At 42.1% G+C, this 19,865-nt stretch overlaps 1 protein-coding gene across 5 annotated transcripts in view; it reads left to right on the top strand.

Annotated features, from left to right (window-relative positions):
• Positions 1-19,865, top strand: part of itsn2a (intersectin 2a) — a 36,678-nt gene that overhangs the window by 3,303 nt on the left and 13,510 nt on the right. For 3 of the 5 annotated variants that reach the window (XM_086189076.1, XM_086189077.1, XM_086189078.1), the window contains exons 2-21: positions 2,374-2,445; positions 7,553-7,645; positions 7,733-7,796; positions 8,311-8,486; positions 8,647-8,868; positions 10,048-10,141; positions 13,024-13,166; positions 13,369-13,432; positions 14,426-14,563; positions 14,642-14,745; positions 14,839-15,101; positions 15,182-15,331; positions 15,424-15,564; positions 15,959-16,046; positions 16,127-16,266; positions 17,895-17,975; positions 18,421-18,560; positions 18,740-19,130; positions 19,340-19,509; positions 19,630-19,690. In XM_086189076.1, the coding sequence (XP_086045202.1) occupies positions 2,439-2,445; positions 7,553-7,645; positions 7,733-7,796; positions 8,311-8,486; positions 8,647-8,868; positions 10,048-10,141; positions 13,024-13,166; positions 13,369-13,432; positions 14,426-14,563; positions 14,642-14,745; positions 14,839-15,101; positions 15,182-15,331; positions 15,424-15,564; positions 15,959-16,046; positions 16,127-16,266; positions 17,895-17,975; positions 18,421-18,560; positions 18,740-19,130; positions 19,340-19,509; positions 19,630-19,690 (2,730 nt within the window). In that variant the 5' untranslated portion in view covers positions 2,374-2,438. The remainder of the gene's footprint in view (positions 1-2,373; positions 2,446-7,552; positions 7,646-7,732; positions 7,797-8,310; positions 8,487-8,646; positions 8,869-10,047; positions 10,142-13,023; positions 13,167-13,368; positions 13,433-14,425; positions 14,564-14,641; positions 14,746-14,838; positions 15,102-15,181; positions 15,332-15,423; positions 15,565-15,958; positions 16,047-16,126; positions 16,267-17,894; positions 17,976-18,420; positions 18,561-18,739; positions 19,131-19,339; positions 19,510-19,629; positions 19,691-19,865) is intronic. The other 2 variants (XM_086189079.1, XM_086189081.1) reach the window with 1 other exon arrangement.

A 19,865-nucleotide genomic window follows, 5' to 3' on the forward strand; every position in this document is an offset into this window, starting at 1 on the left:
ACAGAAAGAGACATGTTGATATAGTATACTGGTCCTGCAAAAAAAAGACAAGACATATGCAAATGAAAGAAATGTTATTTTAGAAATGCGTAGAAATGCTACACCCGGTTCTAGAGTCTGTAGCTAGTCTGACAAGGCGAGTTCACTAGAGCCAAAACCTGACAATCATAAGTGGCACCTTTACAGTGCAGCTCTACCCAGTGTTTCCTGGCCTTGATGGGCACCATCGGGACTATTGTTCCATGAAGAATCCGATGTAGACACTTTGCTCTGCTGACAAGTGGTAAAGTTTATGGCGTTTTGACTGTCTTACCCTGTTCCAAAGCAGTGTAGATACCCTGAGGTCACCGCTTACTAAACCTCTGAATCCCAGTTGTAGGATGTGACCCTGCCTGGTGTTGAGGTTACAGCTTGAAATGTTTTGGCCTTTTTTTTTTTAAACAAAAACAAAAACAAAAAAAACCTTTGCGCTAAATCAGATTCCCAATCGGAAGATCACGAAGTCCACGACAGAGTAACAAATTAAGACCGTTATATTCTAGACTTCTCTATGGCAGCAGAACGCAGTAAGAGCCAGCAATGTATAGTTAGCTAGAAGCTAATGCAGCCCTATAACCACCATACAACAGCAGAACTGTCCAAAAACGTCTGTTCAAAAACTCTCAAGCTCATTTTTTTGGAGTTGGCTGTGTTAGCATCAAGCTAAATATACATGGCTGACTCTTTCTACATCTCAATACACCTATTCATGAGTACTTGAAATACAAATATGAAACAGAAATACACTTTTTGAGTGATTTTTTTTTTTTAGCTGCTTGGTTTGCGTTGTTTCTACACTGTTTATTTGCTTTGATAATTGTGGATGTGGAATGTACGTATTTCTAGTGTTTGTGTGTTTATTGCAAAGTTGAGCGTTAGCTTGCATGCAGTTAAGTGCATGCAGAGGCATACAGCTCAGTGAGCGGTTCATTGCTCTTAAGTAATTGGCATTGTCGGCATGTGCAAAGAATGATTTATACTACAACCACAGTGCACCCCCCCCCCCGCCACACACACACACACACACACACACACACACACCCAACAGTTATCAGGAAAAAAGGGAAGCCAGTAATGGAGTAGTAGTGGAACAAGTGCAGACAAAGAGGGAGTATATAAGGGGATGCATCTTCAAATGAAGGATGAATAAGAAATAGAAGCACCGAAATGGAAATTGATAGTGGAGAGTGATGTGAAGAAGGGAAAAAAAACGAGTGTGAAAGGATAATTTGGTGAAAACGGAGAGGAGATTGTTGGGACCTGACAGGAATCCTACACTAGCAGCTTGTTTGCTACAGGCTTGTAGAAACCGTCGATGAATGAAAACCGGGGAAATAAAAACTCTTGAGAGACAACAGAATCTGATGAATATGGTGGAAAATACAGGAATAATAAATAAGAGAGGAACAGCAGGAAAGATGGCTTTGAATGCAAATTTGTTAATACATTATTTATTATATTTCCAATTGAAAGTTGCAACCCATTTTCATGTTACAAGTATGTGCCTGCATGGGCTCCACCTGATGGACGCCTGTCTGGATCCTCCTCAGAGTTTCTATCCTCAATTATTTTAAAGGACAAAGACAGATTTATTCGATACATAGTTAAGTTTCTAATGTCACACAAATTCATGATTTTTATGCAGTTAGACATAATGTAATATTTATATCGGTATAAGACACATTAAAATAATAAATTGCAACATTTTTTATATAGTAAGATTTTTTTTTTTGACTATGAATATGCAGAGATGAATGTTTTTAAGAAATAAAATACAGATTTAAAAAATATATTTACATTTGTCAGAAGACAAATGTTAGTTTTTGAATGAGTATTTAGGAGAGAAGTATGTGGATTGTAAATGTCACCGACTGCTGGGGGAAGAAAGAGCCGCCATCTGTGACATGAGAGAACACAATGAAAAATGCTGCTTCATTTTTCTGTCCACTGCATCCCTCAACAGTCTCTCCTCTTCCCAACATCTCCCTGTTGACATTGTCTTTACCTCTCTTCTTTTCTCTTCATCCTCCCTTCTCTCTCTCTCTCTCTCTCTCTCTCTCTCTCTGTCATCGTCTCCTTCCTCTCTCTTTATTTCCTCTCCTCTGACCCTCCCTCTCTCTCGCTCTCTCTCTCTCTCGCTCGTCCCTCACTCAGCTTCCCTTGCATTGTTAACAGGGATTGTCTTTTACTCTTTTGGCGCATTTGTATCATTTCTGCTCTCTTCTCTATTCAGACACACGCTCGCATCCTTCAGCCAATTCTATACGCTTGTGTACACACACACACACACACACACACTCACGCTCACGCTCACATCTTTCCTACTCTCTGCAGATGTCTGAGGGCTAGCCAGCTGAGTAGAGGACTTCCCTCTCTGCCTGTGCTCTCCACCTGCAGCCATGAACGGTAAGAACTCTTTGTGTATGTAAGTGAGGTGAGCTTTCACAGCAGGAGGAGTTTTTCATCTTTAGGGGAGCTGAAAAAAAAGAACCTGAAGGGAATAGACGGATGAGGAAGAAAGCAAAAGCATATAAAGCGATACAGGAAATGAAGCTGATCAACAAGCAGATGTGTTGCGTCCTTCAAACTTGGCTTCCTTCTCTTTTACCTTTTGTCAGCTTCCTGTAAAGCCTTTTCAGGTCTGTCTAGAATGAAGTTTTAAAAGCGTAGGACTTTTTTATGAGGCAGATGTATATTAATCAACATTACAAAGGAATATAGATGCTCAATGCTATTTGTGTGTGTGTGTGTGTGTGTGTGTGTGTGTGTGTGTGTGTGTGTGTGTGTGTGTGTGTGTGTGTGTGTGTGTGTTCGGTCTTGAAGGTGATGCATCTCTTTTGTCCTTGCTGTGGACAAAATTGCTCACCAGTGTGTGCATGTGTTATGTGTGTTAATCCTCTTGTCTCCAGCCTTTGATCAGAGTTGCTCACAGTCCTCAAGGCTCTTTGTGTGTGTGTGTGTGTGTGTGTGTGTGTGCGTGTGTGTGTGTGTGTGTGTGTGTGTGTGTGTGTGTGTGTGTGTGTGTTTGTCAGATACATCATCCCACACATGAGTAATTCAGCAGTTCAGCAAACTATTACAGCACTGTCTTCTTTAAAACCCATTTTGGGTGAACAAATACTGTCAGGAAGTAATTCAGCAACACATCATCTGCATATGATGGGTTTCTCCATGGAAACCTGCTGTATGGGCTATGTTCGCACTCTCATCGACACTCTGCAGTGAGGCAATTGTAAAGTCATCAGTTGGTACATTTGAAAAACAGTATGCAACAATAAAAGAGCAGGAAAGTTGTGTGTGTGTGTGTTTAGTCTGAGAGGCTGTTGATCCTGCGTCGCTTTCATAAATGTCAACAAGCCCTTCCTAGGTGAAGCGTTCTATATGTAAATAGTTGAGAAAACAGTGATGTGGTTTCTCCCAGAGGACCTGTGCTGTTGAGTATCAGGAGGCTTGACTCCTTCAGCACCAAGACAACAGCACGCAGGCTGACAAACGGGAAGCGGGTCATTTTGTGTCACAGTTGCCGAGGAGGTGGTACAAGTTGTTTAAATTCAGCACAGACAGGCAACGTTGCTGCAGCTCTATCACCATACAGTCTAGCTTTCTTCTTCTCTTGTTATATTATTGCAATAAAGGCTGAAGGACCCTTGTTTGTGCTCTAGGTGCCTGTGCAGAAAGCTGTCTTATGTGCCCCTCTGGGGCTGGAGTCCAGGTAGCAGCCATGTTGATGGATGGGGTGGATGCATGTAGGTCAGAGGGATATCTTTGTTGATTTGGTCTCACACTGGCGAGTTAGGTGGAAGTTGTAATTCTTATTAATAGCCAGCATCATTTAAAACACAAATAAAAGTGTAGAGACTACAACACAGTCACGTAGTTTGCTTTGCTGAATCCCAAACTGCTTGTTTGACTGGAGTCTGGAGCCTGCAGCAGCAGTGATGAGCAGTCTAGCCCTCGCTGAGCTGTTGCCCTTCTGATCAGAAGTGGACATTGAAGACCTTTGATTGATTTACCCGCGTCATTCACAGGACTTTTATGCTGTTTGGTTTGTAGGCTTTGAACATCCACTGACCTCATCCGTCTGACGCTGCGTTCCAACTCAAAAATGCCCCCCCCTTAATCTCCTGCACTTCTGTCTCGGCTCAGTGCTGCACCCTCTGAGACTCTTGACAGTCTGTTTCTTTCACAAAAGGCAGATAGCGCAGCGAGAGCTCCGTCTGCAGACGTCAGGGTCAAAAAGACCGTTCACCTTTAATGTCAAGTAGACCGTCTGGAGTCACGGGAAAATGATGTGTCGCACAGTGAACGGGGACAGAGTGTTACTGGGGCTGGAGCCAACGACTCAATTTCATACACTAATGTCCACTTCTCAGATTGATTAAAAGATCTGCCAGCTCAAAATGTGGCTCTTTTTCTGTCACGACTACTGCTGCCTGGCACGCTCCCTCACCTCCTTCCCAACTTTCAAAGCATTTTTTTTAGAAAAATAATAAACAAACTGGGCTCAGCGCTATATGTCAACTCCCTATCTTGTCTCACACAAAGCGTCCATCCGACGCAAATGTCAATCCACAGAAGACCATATATGGACCATACCAATTTAGAGGCTTTGTGGTGTCCCACTTCTTCACCGAGAACATTCAGCCCTGCACATCGACTGAAAGGCAGGCTTAAGTATGTGGCCACGCAAGCTACACGTCCCTAAGGCTCTGTGCTAAATGCCCCTCCCCTTCTCACTTACAATAGCTACTAAATGAGGTCCGTCAGAGCCAACCAGACAACGTAAAGATTACTCACATCTCTCTATGCAAGATTAATTACTATCTTCTCTTTTTTTAACTACTTTTTGCTGACAAAGTAGGTCAGGGACTGCCAGCTGCTAATGTTAGCTTTGTAAGGGAAAAAGAGTTTACCTGCGCAGGTGGTTACCATGGCCATGTAGAGTTTGTTTAGATATTGAAAGCAGCTCAAGGTGATTGGTCCAATAGCAAACACACCCTCTGCAGAAAGGTGGCATTTTTTTATATCTATTTTTAGAAACATTTGAATTTTTTTTTCTTCCTATGATGTCTGCTCTCTGCAATGAGCTGCTGTACTGTAGGTTATGTGTAGCAATCTTTTGTTATTTTACAGTGCTGTGTGTGTGTGTGTGTGTGTGTGTGTGTGTGTGTGTGTGTGTGTGTGTGTGTGTGTGTGTGTGTGTGTCCATCCAGTCAAGCAAATTGATGTGTTTGGGTTAGCGCTGGGTAGGAAGTTCCATCATGGGCAGGGTGGTATTTCCTGAAGCTGGTGGATTAATTACAGTCTAGCTGGCAAAGACACACACACACACACACACACACACACACACACACACACACACACACACACACACACACACACACACCCTAAATAGGCCAAAATAGTGTTGAACTCAATAAAAACATGACATGTATAGCTTTATACAGAAGTAATGTGACTTTTCCTGCTATTTCTTGGTCATATTTAGATGAAAAGGGATACTGTCTGCTTTTATTGACCCAGGTTATATTCAGAGATAAGAAAACAATCATGCATTCGGTTAAACATTTTTAGAATTGAAATCATAAAGCAATAAAACCATATACCACGATCAAATGACATCCAGAGCTTTCGTGTTTATATAACAGCCATGATGTTGTAATAAAATCTACAAAACCTCTAACCATTAAGTGAAATATAAATTCCTTTCTTTTAACTGCATTTTTAAACTTAATGAATACGACAAATGAGGGTCTCCATTTTTTCTTTTCAATGCTTTCAACAAATTCAGCCTCAACAATCTCTTTGTTTTTATAACAGATCGCTGATTCTTTTCGGGAGGGGTGGGTGTTAATGTTTATGCAGCAGTAATATTCCAGCCAACGACAGTCATATGATGAGTTTGAAATATTTGAAGGACAACTCCTGAACAAAGACGATATTCTCAACAAACTCAACATGTCGTCGTCTTCTTTCTCCAGTAAGATCCTTTCTGTGAATCTCTCTTTAAACAAGAAACTGTGATTGCTACAGTAACCGACGGTGGCATCTGGGAGGCCCATCTGTTTATACCAAGTAGAGGAAGAGGAGTTGTGTAAAAGGTGACAATAAGGAAGGCTAATTAGCTGTTTTGCGAATTGAATAATTCTTGACGTCATTCGTCAAAGCAAAAAAAATTGAGTATGCTCAGTTATTTCTACTCTGTTATAATATAAAAAAATGAGTTTCTTTGGGGTTTTGACTGTCACTTGGATGAGGCAGGAGACTTTGCATAAATCCAGGGGCTCCGGGGAAGTTTGATAGCTCACATTATGTTGAATATTAGTTACCGTAATCATCTCTGAGGAGTCATTATAGTCTCCTTATCCACAGCTCTCGTATTATCTACTTATACAAAAAGATCCGTGCATACATCTTATAAACAGCCAACCCTTCTCAAGAATGACTTCACATTTTTCAAGGAACAAAAAGGAAATGGTGAACAGCACTTTAATTACACCATGATTGTGTTGTAGTGCAAATGATTCATTGATTTTTCACCAATGGTCATTTTTTCCACTCTCTGTCAAAGGCACGCTGTGAAATTGAGTAAAAATTCACTTTCACCGCTCTCACGCTGCACATTTGACTCAATATTTAATTCACGGCCTTCCCTGAACTCACCTTGAGATATGCAAGAGTGGAACTGAGTGAAAGAAGCTGACTGGACATTTTTATACATTAATCATTGTCGAGAGTTAGTTAAGAGAGGTTTCGTCTGGGGGGGAAAGTCTCATTTGGCATGCAAATTATGCAGACTTCTTTTGGATGGTGGCATCAAGGAAAAAAAGAAGTCTGTATACTAAATTCTGCATTAGCATTTGTGCTTTAGAGATTTTCGGCGCGTTGCTCGCACATTACACTCGATGCTTTGGAGCTTTCCTTTATCGTATGAAAAGTTTTCCAGAGCTTATAAATTCACCTCATAAATAAGAAGCCGGATCTGTTTTATATTCCTATTGTTTCTATGCAGGCAGCAGTAAATGTTCATTTTGATACACTGTACATCACACTTGTGCACGTCACGTTGTTTTGATGACTCAAAAAACTGAATGACTCATGAATATCGAATTCCTCGAATTTATTACAACAACATTTGCAAGGTTGCATTGACTGAACAGTGAAAATAAAGTCCTTGTAAGTTTTTGTGTCACTCACTGAACAGGAACACTGTATTTATAGCTGCTACAACATACATGGCACACAGCAGTGGGGGCTGGAATACAGTATATATTAATACAGTGTTTTGAAAACATTTCATGATATTTTGCTTTATTGATTTCATTGCGCAAACTTGGCAAATGTTTTTAGTTTTTTCATTTTCAGTTACTTTTTTAACATTTTGATGTTATTCACCCCCCCCCTTTTTTTTAAACAAAGTTTATTTTGGTAGCAAGTTAATCCTACACTCCTGTTTCATGGTCAATTGTTACAGTATCAAAAGTACATTGGTTCCCATTCTGGTTTTCTCAAGGTGGAGCCAGCGTGTGGGCCATCACTCCGGAGGAGAGGGGGAAACACGACAAGCAGTTTGACACCCTCGCCCCGGTGCTCGGCTATGTCTCAGGTGGGCTGTAATAACAATAGTAGTGCTGTTCGCTAATGCAGCTTTCTAAAAGAGAAAAATCCAGTCATTATTTTTGTCCCGCTGCAGGAGAACAAGCCAGGAACTTCTTCCTCCAGTCTGGCCTGCCTGCTTCAGTCCTGGCTGAGATCTGGTGAGTGGTTACTGACGATTCTGTGAGTCATCATTGTAAAATCATCCAAATTGAGCTCCTGAGTCAGACGGGTCAGTCGGTCCAACCATTGTTTTATACGGTCAGTTGGGTTTGGTCCTCGCGTCCAGTTTGACCTTCCTGTTGAGCACCTGCTTCAGTCACCGCCTGCTGCACCTAGTTGTGTGTGTGTGTGTGTGTGTGTGTGTGTGTGTGTGTGTGTGTGTGTGTGTGTGTGTGTGTGTACTGTAATTAAACCCAACAGTTTGGTGATGTTTGTGTCAATAACACCAATGGAATTCAATCCTACCAGAAGCTCGTCTCCTGTACTGTCATTCTCTGTTGTCTCAACGAATAAAGATAAAAATAATACAAAACTTTGCTAACAGATGGTGTTATCTTCAGTTCTGCCTCTCTCGCTCTCTCTCTCTCTCTCTCTCTCTCTCTCTCTCTCTCTCTCTCTCTCTCTCTCTCTCTCTCTCTCTCTCTCTCTCTCTCTCTCTTGTTCCTGCTGTAGGAACCTGGCTGACATGGATAGCGATGGGAAGATGGACAGACAGGAGTTCTCCATCGCTATGAAGCTCATAAAACTCAAACTTCAGGGTCGGAACGTACCTTCTGCCCTGCCAGTCATCATGAAACAGAATCCTCTCTCCAATTCCGCTTCAACCATCCCTTCATCAGCACGTTTTGGTGAGAGAATGAACCTCAAAGACAGCGCTTTGTCTTAATACACGATCTTTCGAGTGTTTTTCCTGCCACACAAATAACGCTGCAGTGTTTTCTTTTTCTAAATTGTAACCATTTCAAATTAAACGTTTCATTTCCACCTTGTGTTTTTTTCCATTGATAGGAATGGGTTCTTTGCCAAACCTGTCAGTCGGTTTGTCATCCATGTCAACTATGTCAGCCATGCCCATCCTAACACCCATCCCGGCTAACCCCCCCATGCCTTCTCTGCTACCTCTGCTGCCAACACCAATGACTCTGCCCCTCCTCACCTCGCTGGGAAACTCCGGGCTCCCCAACGGCAGCATCAACCTCCTCACCCCGCCTCTTGTTCCTAACACTGCAGGTTAGTTCTGCAGCCGTTGCATTCAGCGCTCTTAACGTTGGGTTTATATTACGGAGCCATTCACTTAACACTCATTGTCATTTCATACACAGCAACTAGGGGTATGTCACGAATAAACTACATCTGAGGGAGAGACGATGGTCCGTGAATAGAGGTGCTTAGACGTGTTTTCATCTTCTATTTACTTGAAAAATCCACACTCCTTTACGACCAAACAATGGCACCTACTCAAGTGTGTGAATTTATAAAGCGTTTTGCAACAGAGGTGCCACACGTCGACTCAACAGCATCTTAATGAGCTGCTCCAACTGTCCCTTGAGATGTGAATTGCACTTTGGCCCTGATGTCACAACCCATTTTAGCTTCTCGCTAGCTCACTTAAGGAAGGTTTGCTCCCAAACGCAGTCAGAAATTCATAAATGTAAATTGCGATCTAATCTCAGGCTGCAAAATCTTGTGTGTTATTATTGATGCGTTGATTTTAAGCGACGCAGAGGGAACTCGGTGTCCCCACGGTCTCCTATCTGTCTTGGGAGACACGTGCGCCGAGCATGTATTTACAGTATTTGTGTACCGATGAGGTCGAGTCATCACCGTGTTTACTGTAGATATTGTACCTGTTAGATCAACAGCCAGCGGTATCAAGAGAGTGTCATTTTTGCATTATTTCTTGCCTATTTAATCTCACTTAGGTCTCTCTCACATCCTCTGTCTGTACTTTTCGGCTGCTCTCTTTAATCTCACTCTGTTCAAGTGCAAGATTTGGCTGTGAACGAGCAACCTCATGAGTCAAGTGTGAGATTTCACTTTTATTTGTTTCTCCCCTCAATCCTTTCCTTTCTGTCTCTCTCCGCTATTGAAAAGTATGTCAGTGCGACCGCTCTGGAGACTAACCCCTCTTTAGCACAGGGTTGCAGGAAAATTGCAATCACTTAGTTTTTAGCTAAATGTCAATAACCTTGCTGCTGGTGCTCTGTGTGCTGCGACTGTAAAGTATGAGGAGATAAGATTAGATTACACACGTTCAAGGGTAACTGCAGCCTCAATGCCTGCTGTATATTAAAGATCACCTACATTAAGAAAAGCCCATTTTGTATGTATCTACATGTTGCTCAGATATATTCTAATTTGTCTAAAATCCAGTTAAATATGAACTGTATGACCTCAACTCTTTTTCAGCTCTTCCTCTCTCTGGTTTTTCCTCTCCGATGGCGTTTTCTCCAACTGCAGGCATGTCAAAGGCCAACTCTCTTCTAGACCTTGGATCCAGCAGGTGACCGCTCCATTTAAATAGATGCTTGTTCCAGTGTGCCGCATTAGGAACATCTTATTATCTCTGCAGCTGAACTGTGTGAGCCTTCATTTTACTCTGAAGCTACTTCAAAACACTTGTACTCGGAAAATCAGATTTTTCTCAAATATCATTATTTTCGGTCCGCACTTTTATTTGCAAGAGATAAGAAACTGGTCACGAGTGACACAAAAGGCGCTTTCAAATCCTGTTTTAGCTTGAGACGCATCTGGAGAAATCTGATTTGAATCGGATATCACGCCACATCCAAAAGCAGTTTGGATCAGATTTCCCAAAATCCCAAGTAAAATATATTTTTGGCTCTTTAGACAGTTGAAAACCAATCTGGACGCAATTTTGAAACAGCTAAAATCTGATTTGGGCTGAACAAGACATTCGACTCACATCAGGGATCTATTGAAGCAGAAACCAATGTAATTGCCTCATGTACGATGTGAGGAATCTCTGTTTGCCTGCATGTATATCTATTACTTGATTACGTCAACCATTATTGAGCCCACTGACGCCTAATTTGACGTGTGCGTACGGTAGATGTGCCATGCTGAAGTGGTGCATCTTGGAGGTTCAATATGTTTAATACGGTTAAACGTCAAATGAAATGGCGATCAATGAGCTGCTTTACCCCATGTGAGCGGGAAGGTGGAACTTAATGGTTTCGACTGGAGACAAACCCCCGCTCATTTCTTCTTACATGCTATTACACTTTTTTAAACCCTCAATTTAGTCTTACAGACAGGAAGAAAAGCCTGATGGGTATTTGTAGCTTCCTGCTTCTGAGTTGGATGTTAATTGTGTTCCCTTTGTAACGTTAAAGTCTTTGCAACACTTAAGTTATGAGAGGAAGGAGCTACAAGCAGCCATCAGGCTTTGCTTCCTGTCTGTAAGACTAAATTGAGAATTAAAACATTTTTGTAGGATGTTAGAATAAATATGTAAGACTGTTTCAAGAATGAGGCTCAGCGTCCAGAGTTTTGTACATGAAACAAAGTAGATACTTCATATGCAGTTCAGAACTGGGAAAAATAAGGAAGCGCGGTGTCGGAATTTGGAGCATTTCATCACAGACGGGATATGTTGAATATTCATAAACTCTGAATAAACGAGAGCTCAATGAATTGCTCGGTCCAAGTGAGCTTCAGCACAGCTAGCAGGCACGGAAAAAAGAAGAGTTAAGACTCCAACATGCTTGATCCGCTTTAAGATGCACCTCATTTTGTTTTTAAATCCTGACCCACTCCAGAATAATGCATTTATTTACAAACAGAGCGGGATATTTAGCCTGTTATTTACATCATCTCAGTGTGATAGAATGTTATTTTCTTTCCTGTTAAACTCTTTCACACCTCACATCAACTGTATTAATTTTTCTATGTGAATAAGTTGAGGCTGGTTGCCAGAAAATAGTTTCCATCCGAACAGACGCTGCTCCTGGTTATTTTAGAATATCAGATTTATTATGCAGTAGTTAAAGTCTAGCATAAGAGAGACCCAAGCCATATACACAGACAATCCATCAGGTCAGTGTTTATTAAGAAGTGGAGTTCAGCAGGAAAGAGTTGGGGCTCAGAATGCGGCACAGATTAAATATTGAGATAGCGAGGAGAGCAGGAAGGACGTTTTGATATCAGATGTGCCAGTTGGCAACAGTAGGAAGTGAGCTTATTCTGGAGCCACAGACATTAAAAAAGAAAAGGAATCATACAGTTATATTACAAGGAGGAATTCCACATAGTTTTCAACATGGAAGGAACTTTTTAAGGTGACCTGTTTTGTGTGTGTGTGTGTGTGTGTGTGTGTGTGTGTGTGTGTGTGTGTGTGTGTGTGTGTGTGTGTGTGTGTGTGTGTGTGTGTGAAATTCAGATTTTATCAGCTGTTGTCTGGTTATCAGCCCTGAGTTTTTGCTCGAAGGGAAGTGAGGGAGTGTGTAATCTTCTCACCCTCGTCAAACTTTCTCTTTTTTGTCCCCAAAATTCATCTGGAAGAGTTTCCCTAGTGTGATGTAACGTACAGAAACCAAAGTCTGGGAGACTCGAGGCCAGATTCTCTACAAAAAAAGAAACTGACAACAGTAGTATCTTATATCCTTGATCCTCCCAGTGGTATTTTGTGTCATTTGGGAAAAGGTTGGGGGTAGTATCTGATTTCTTTGTTTTTGAATGGATCAGGGCACAATACAAAAAGTCTTGACCTCGGGTGTAGAGGCTAAGCATCAATAAGGGTAGCGGGAGTGCCAGGAAGGCCAATGCTGGTCGGCGACCCGGGTGATCTTTACCTCCTCCCAGTCCTCACTGTTACATTCATTAGTTCAGATCGTTTTTGTTGTTATTTCCAGACACATAAACAAGTTTTAATATGAGGGAATGTTAGCCCGAGGTGAAATTCACAGATGTGCGCGCACACACACACACAAACACACACACACACACACATTAGAAAACCCTCAGGCAGGGGGAGGATCCCCCATTGTCTCCCTGCAAGCAACCACCCAACTATAATGACTGAATATACTGTTCTCACATTGTCCTTTCCTGTTATTCTACTCTTCTTTCAGAGGCATTGTAAATAAAAATAATAATAGAAGGTCTGATTATCATATTGCAGTATAATGCAATCTCTTTCTCCAACAGTCATTGTGAGAGTGTGTGTGTGTGTGGGGGGGGGGGGGGGGGCACACCAGCTTCCTTCCAGTTAATTAAGAGCCAAGTTATAACGCTGGAGAGCAATTAGTGGGTATAAGTGGAAGTTTGAATACCAGGATGAAAGCAAGGGAATGCTGACCTCCTGATGTTATTGTGCAACTTCCCTTTAGGTGATAGCTTTGGCGTTTCTCTCTCTGTTTATAGTTCAAATTCTTCCTCCACCACATCACTGGCCAGTAACTCTCCAAAGACGGGTTCAAGTGATTGGGCTGTTCCGCAAGCTTCTCGACTCAAGTACAGACAACAGTTCAACACGCTGGACAAGCTCATGAGTGGATACTTGTCAGGTAACACACACAAACCCACACACTCTCGCTCCAATCTAAATAAACAGGTGGTGTCTCAGGACCAGCTGACCACTCATGAGTGAGTGTGTTTTCACTAAACACACTTGTGAGTCCTCTTCACTCGGCTTGATCGAAGTTGTGAGTCACACACACATCTTCATCTGGAGATTTGTGGTGTAATTGTTTTTGTTTTGTTTTTCAGGGCCGCAGGTGAGAAATGCACTTGTAGCATCCAACCTGACGCAGACTCAACTTGCCACCATCTGGTGAGTGTAAGCTGTGTGTGTTTATCTGTGTGTGTATGAGCTCAGTGTTTCAGCCGGGAGGAAAGTAGGAAGGGATTAATGTCGTGCGTTTGTTTATAGTAAGGAAACTTTAAAGGTGTACATATGAGGTCAAAGGAGTGTTTAAAAACCCATAGCAGACATTTAAGAAGTGATACTAACTTAGTAAAGTTGTTTTGACTACTGAACATTTGTGTAATAAGGTTTTACTACTAAGTACCTGTGTAATTAAGTTGTCATGACTTCTAAATACTCGTGTTATAGTGTAGTAATTACTACTGAATATTTGTTTAATAATAGAAATGACCACTGATAATCCGTGCAGTAATAATATTGTGGTAACGATTACAGAAAACTCTTGGAACAGTGTACTATATCGGTGATAACTATGCGTACTCACAGTAATATCTTCTCAGGACTCGTGTAATTTTGTTATTATTACTGAATACTCATGCAATAATTCAATAAGTCTTATGTGTATTATGGTAATATTGCGTGCAAGACTATATGTACTCATAATAATGGCTGAGGATCAATGTAATGATGTAGTAATAAATACTGAGTATTTATGTTAAATTGTAGTAATTGCTACTGAGGACTTTTTAGTTATGTAGTAATTACTAAAACTACTCTAATAATGTTGCAGTAATGACTTCATTTACTTATAGAAATAACTACTGAGGGCTCTTGCAATAATGTACTAATGACTATGTGTAGTGATAATATTATTATAGTGTAATAATAGTATTATATACTACTACTGAGTATTCATCTAATACTGTAGTATTCATGGGTTGTGGTATTACGGGCGGTGTCCTCTGTTGCAGGGTGGTCTTTAGTTGTTTATGATGTAACGATGTAATAATGCAAGGTCATTGTCTTACTCTGACCTATCTTGGCTATAAATAACTATTAGTGCAGTTAATTATTAATTAATAAAGGAAGAAAAGTGTCTGACTGCGTTTCGTGGTCCAGGACTCTGGCCGACGTGGACAAGGATGGTCAACTGAGAGCCGATGAGTTCATTCTGGCCATGCACCTGGTGGACATGGCAAAAACTGGACGACCTCTACCGCTAACGCTCCCTCAAGACCTGATTCCTCCCTCTCTCAGGTGCACTAACTGACATATTTACTGAAATCACTGATGATATTCAAAAGGGAGTAGAGATGAATTTTTCTTTTATTTCAGAGGAGGAATCAAGTCCAGTGAGCTTGTTAATGGGACGGGACCCTCCATAACCCCCTCTTTAATAGAACCAGAGGTAGAACCTGCACAAAAGACCAAGAGCAGCGGTATGACATGTCCTATAAAGTACAGGTTTACTGATGCTTGTAGTTCTTCATCCCTCCTTGTGTCATACATGCCTCTATACCTCCTCCCCTCAGTATCCTTCGAGGACAAGCTGAAGGAGAATTTCGCAAGAGGAAGTGCCGAGCTGGAGAAACGGCGACTAGCTCTGGAGGAAGAGCAAAGGAAGGAACGGGAGAGGAGAGCGAAGGAGGAGAGGGAGGCTCAGGAGCGAAGGGAGAGGGAGGTCAGGGAGCTGGAGAACCGGAGGAGGCTGGAGGAGGAGAGACGGTTGGAGAGGCAGAGAGAGATGGAGAGACAGAGGGAGGAAGAGAGGCTCAGGGAGCTGGAGCGGAAGGAGGTGAGCGAGACAGGAAAGTTGGATCACCTGGTGGACACTGAACATCTAGATCACTTTTTTTTCGCTTTTTGGGCTTTCAGGCCGCAAAGCAGGAGCTGGAGCGACAGCGGAGGGAGCAGTGGGAGCGTGGGAAGAGAGAGGAGCTGAACAGGAGGAGAGACGGGGAGCAAGATGAGATTTCCCAACTCAGAGCCAAAAAGAAGAGCCTGGAGTTGGAGCTGGAGGCTGTGGTGGGACTCCTCTAAGACTCAAACATATGCACATTCCGTCAGTGTGGTGAATGAACAGATACACACTGATAAATAATCGTCTGGTCTCACAGGGCAACAAGCACAAGCAAATCTCTGACCGTCTGCGTGACGCCCAGAGCAAGAGGCGGATTCAGAAGGCAGAGGTGGATCTGATTAACCAGAAGAGGGATTCACGCATTGTAGAGATCAATACTCTGCAGCTTCAGTTTGAGGTTGAACAAAATGCGTTCATTTCCTTTGTCCTGCCCTTTGGGGTTCTTGCATTGAAACTGTTTTTAATGCCTCCGTCGGTGAAAGCTGTTGGCCGTTTTCAGGTTGCCCGTCTGTCCCATTTTCATTACTGTGTTACCTCTGGGTTGCCTTGAGTGAATTTCTTCAAATTTCGCTCAAACATCCATTGGGAGGCAAGAATATTGAAGGCCAAAGAACATTGTAACCTAAATGTGATATCTCATGGTTGCCATGTTTTTTTGTTGTTGTTTTTTTTTATAGTGCACAGGGACTCACGGATGACCTGAAAACATTTTGGTGGTCAAAAGTCAAGGATGTAGTCTTGATGTAGTTTGTTTCTTTTAATGATTTTCTGTGTGCATGCCTTTGTCACAGGACTGGCAGAAGAAGCTCTCACTGCTGGTCCCGGAGCAGCAGAAGCTGACCGAGAAGCTGCGAAACATGAACCTCAACAAACTCTCATGTAGGTAACAAAGTGCAGTTTCACAAAATATTGATCAGTGGCTTCATTCGTCTTTGACCTTTGACCTTTTTGCCATGTAGCAGTTACTTTGACCTCGCTGGCAGAGACTGTGACGGAGAAAGGTGTGAACTGCCGGAGACTGAAGGACCAGCTTGATGCTCTGGAGAGGGAAACCACCGACAAACTGGCACAGATGGAGGAGTATAACAAAGAGCTGAAGGTCTGTGGTGGCTCTGACTCACTGAGGTTTAATAGAGCGGTAAAAATTAACTAGATCACTAAAAAATAGTTTATACCCTTGACTTTATAGATGCAACCAAAATTTTTTGGGGGAGGGGGGTATTTTGGATTTATATTCTCTTTCTATTCACTTGTGTTAAGTTGAAGATCCATATTTGGCTATAAATTCAGACTTAATGTGACAGATTATACAACAATTTCAGTTGTGTTCCAAAATCTTATTGATATTAATCTGTACATTTTTGAAAAAGGATAATAGTCAGCAAAAAATGTAAAGACCGTACCATTTGTAATTGAGGAGCTACAACCTATAAAACATGAAACATTGCGGCTTGATGAATCACTGACATGGTCTGACACTTTGAGATATTAACTCACTTGTTTTCTTGCCTGTATGCTAATTATGGAGCCAAGAAACGATAAGCTTTGCAATCATTTGGCGCTGCATCAACAAACCATAGCAGTATGTCTTCCGTTGCTTTTTGTGTATTGGCCTGTAGCACATTAATTTGTGAGCTTTAGCAGTGCTGGTATTAGCTTGCTTTGAATTCCTAAGCTAAGCTAACTGTCTGTTTTGTTGGCTCCCCAACTTCAAGCCTTTGCAAAAAAAAAAAAAAGAAAGAAAGAAAGTGAAATTGGCTGTAAAAACTAGCAATGTTTCGTTTTGTTGAGTTCAGTATTTAGAGTGTTCCAAATGTCCAACAATTAAGAGAAATATGTACTTTTTTTATTTAGTGTGTTCATTTGGTTTGACATTAGAACCCCTGTGGTGACAATGCTAATCCATCTGTTAATGCTGCGACATCATTCTGGTATCATTACTTGTACTCGTACTCGTAACTTTTTTAATGTGATGGTTTTGGACCATAAATAACAGCGTTAAGACTTAATTCGGTTCGCTAAAGATGCTGTATTATTAGTGGTCTCATGTAGTAGTAAATTGGCAAGTTTTTGCGCATGTATTGACATAATTGAGAAAAGTCTGGCATTTCAATTCCAATATAGCACAGAGAAAAACAAATAGTGTCATTTCGGCTGATTACACGTGTGTTGAAACCCAAATGTTTCTTTTCGTAAGCTAATTCATTGTCATGGAACAAAAAAAAAGTGATTTTCACACTGCTGTGAAATCCTGCTCAACTGGTCTTAGTACCTCTAGAGTTCCACCCTCCAGGCAAAGAAAACCCATTGCCTACGAGATGTACACACAAAGGCTTATGGTCATGTGATTGTCGTTCCACTCCTCTCCATCAATCTGATACTGTTTTTTGTTGTACAGTAGAAACACATCATTTTGGTTCGATAAATTAGAGCTAAATCTCAACCTACACGAGAAATTGCAGTATGGTGATGCTCCTCTTTCTCTCTTGCTCTGTTCACTTGTAACTGCTTTTTAAAACTGCTAACCTCTTTCCTTCTCCTTTTTTTTCTCTTCACACTGCAACCTGGATGTTTATCTCCACCTGTCCTCTTTTTCCTCCACTTCTTTCTTCCTTCGTCCTCTCTTTAACTCACCTCCGTTTACCTTCGCTTCTTACATTTCTCTCCTGACCGTCTGATTCTCTTTATCGCTTCCCTCCATCGTCACTCTGTGTGTTTCTCTCATAGCTTGGGGATCTGGATGACTGTGTCCTGCGGGGCCTTCTGTCTCTGCTGGCCTGCCTCAGCCAACTATTCCTTCTCATCAAGGTTGTCCTTCTTTCTCCTTCCAGTTTCTCCCTCTCTCTCTCTTTCACTATATTTTCTCCATCCTTTAATGTTCCTCCACCTTTTCTCTTGTTTTTACCCTTCAAAGCACAGTACCTATCTTTTCAATTATTGATCATTCCAATTTGATATCTCCATGCTTTTTTTTCTTTTGTCTCGTGGCTCCTGATTAAACTGAGCGCATATTTAGTGCCATGTCTTCCTTTTTTGTTTCTCTCTTTGGGATTTGTTCGAGCCTGTGTTGTCTATATAAACAGGATACTCCCTGAGGGTAAAACACACACAGAATGCTTAACCTATGAATGTTTGAAAGACGCACATGAATCTGCAGATGCTGCTTTGTAGTCGGAGCATGATTTTAGAGTGCCGGTATTAGTCGATGCCTGCATCTTTCCACTTCTGTGTGTGTGTGTGATGGCTGCATCAGGAGCTGAGGGAGAAGCAGGTGAGGCAGCAGTCTGTCCTGGATGACCTGTACAGAGTCAAAGAGGAGAAGCTGAGAGAGCTGCAGATACGCAGGGAAGAGGAGAAAGAAAAGAGGAGGAGAGAGGAAGAAGAGGCCGCCAGGTAGGTTTCAGAGGAAATGAGACTTGTTTGTCTGCCCACGGCACATTGTTCTTGAAGATTTATTACTTTTCTTTGCTATCAGTTTTTTTTTTAGGTGACCTTTTTCTAATAAAACACGTGTTTATGGGCAGATTTGTAAACATGAATGCCGTTAATAATTCTTTATTTTAATCCTGCAGGCAAGCCAAGCTGGAGCAAGAGAGAAGAGAGCAGGAGAGGAGGGAGCAGGAGAGGAGAGAGAAGGAGGAAGAGGAAGCGAGGCAGAGGAGGCTGCTGGAGGAGCAGAGAGCTCGACAACGGGAGGAAGAGGAGAGAGAGGCGCAAGCTCGCCTGCGGGCAGCTCAGGAGAAAGCGCAGGAAGAGGAGAGGAAAAGAAGAGAAGAGGAAGAGGAGGAGAGGAAAAAGAAGGAGGAGGAAGAGGAGAGGAAGCGGAAACAGGAGGAGGAGGAGAGAGGGAGACAGCAGCTGGCGGCTCCTCGGCCCTCCAAGCTGACCACTTACAGAGCCTTGTACTCTTTTGTTGCTCGAAACAAGGATGAGCTGAGCATAGACGCAGAATGTCTCATAGAGGTATGAACCCACACTCATCCTGTACACACACACATACACACACACACACACTCATGTTCAGTCGACTCACTGATTAACATGATTGTGATAACAGTGTAATTGTTGTTAAAGTTATTGTCCCTGGTTGGCCCAAAGACAACTACAGCAGGGAAATTAACACCTTGTATTCTCTGTTCAAGTGTGATTATTGCGTGTTTTCCATTATGCAGGTTGATGAGCAGACTGTTGGTGAGCCCTGCTGGTTGTGCGGGAGTTACCGTGGAAACAGGGGCTGGTTCCCCCAGAGTTATGCAGAGAAATGTCCCACCCCCACCTCCGCTGAGACTTCCCCCTCCCCACCAGGACAACCCTCCTGTCAACCACAGTCACTCAACACAAGGTAACATACAGGAGGAATAATAGGACACATTCTGACAGGCTGTAATTACTATAATGTGTGGTTGTTGTTGTCATTGTTCTTCTGTTGTCACTAATGGTTTGTCCCTCCTGTTTTACCAAGAGTCCCAGATGGGGAGGTAACGGGCGACAGAGCCGATCCTGTCCAATCAGACACTTCCCAGGTAAAATGCAGCATTTCTTAAAGTGATACTTCACCATAAAGGGATTTCTGTCTTTTAAGTACTTACAAATAGATGTCTTGAGCTCACAATGATGTTCTTTCCTCCTGTATCACTTTTGTGTCACTCCAGAAAAAAACAACAAAAAATTATATATATACACATAGCTGTTGTTAGC

This window comes from Aulostomus chinensis, chromosome 20, assembly GCF_037954235.1.
Source record: "Aulostomus chinensis isolate RoL2024-O1b breed Wild chromosome 20, RoL_Achi_v1.0, whole genome shotgun sequence".
NCBI lineage: Eukaryota > Metazoa > Chordata > Actinopteri > Syngnathiformes > Aulostomidae > Aulostomus > Aulostomus chinensis.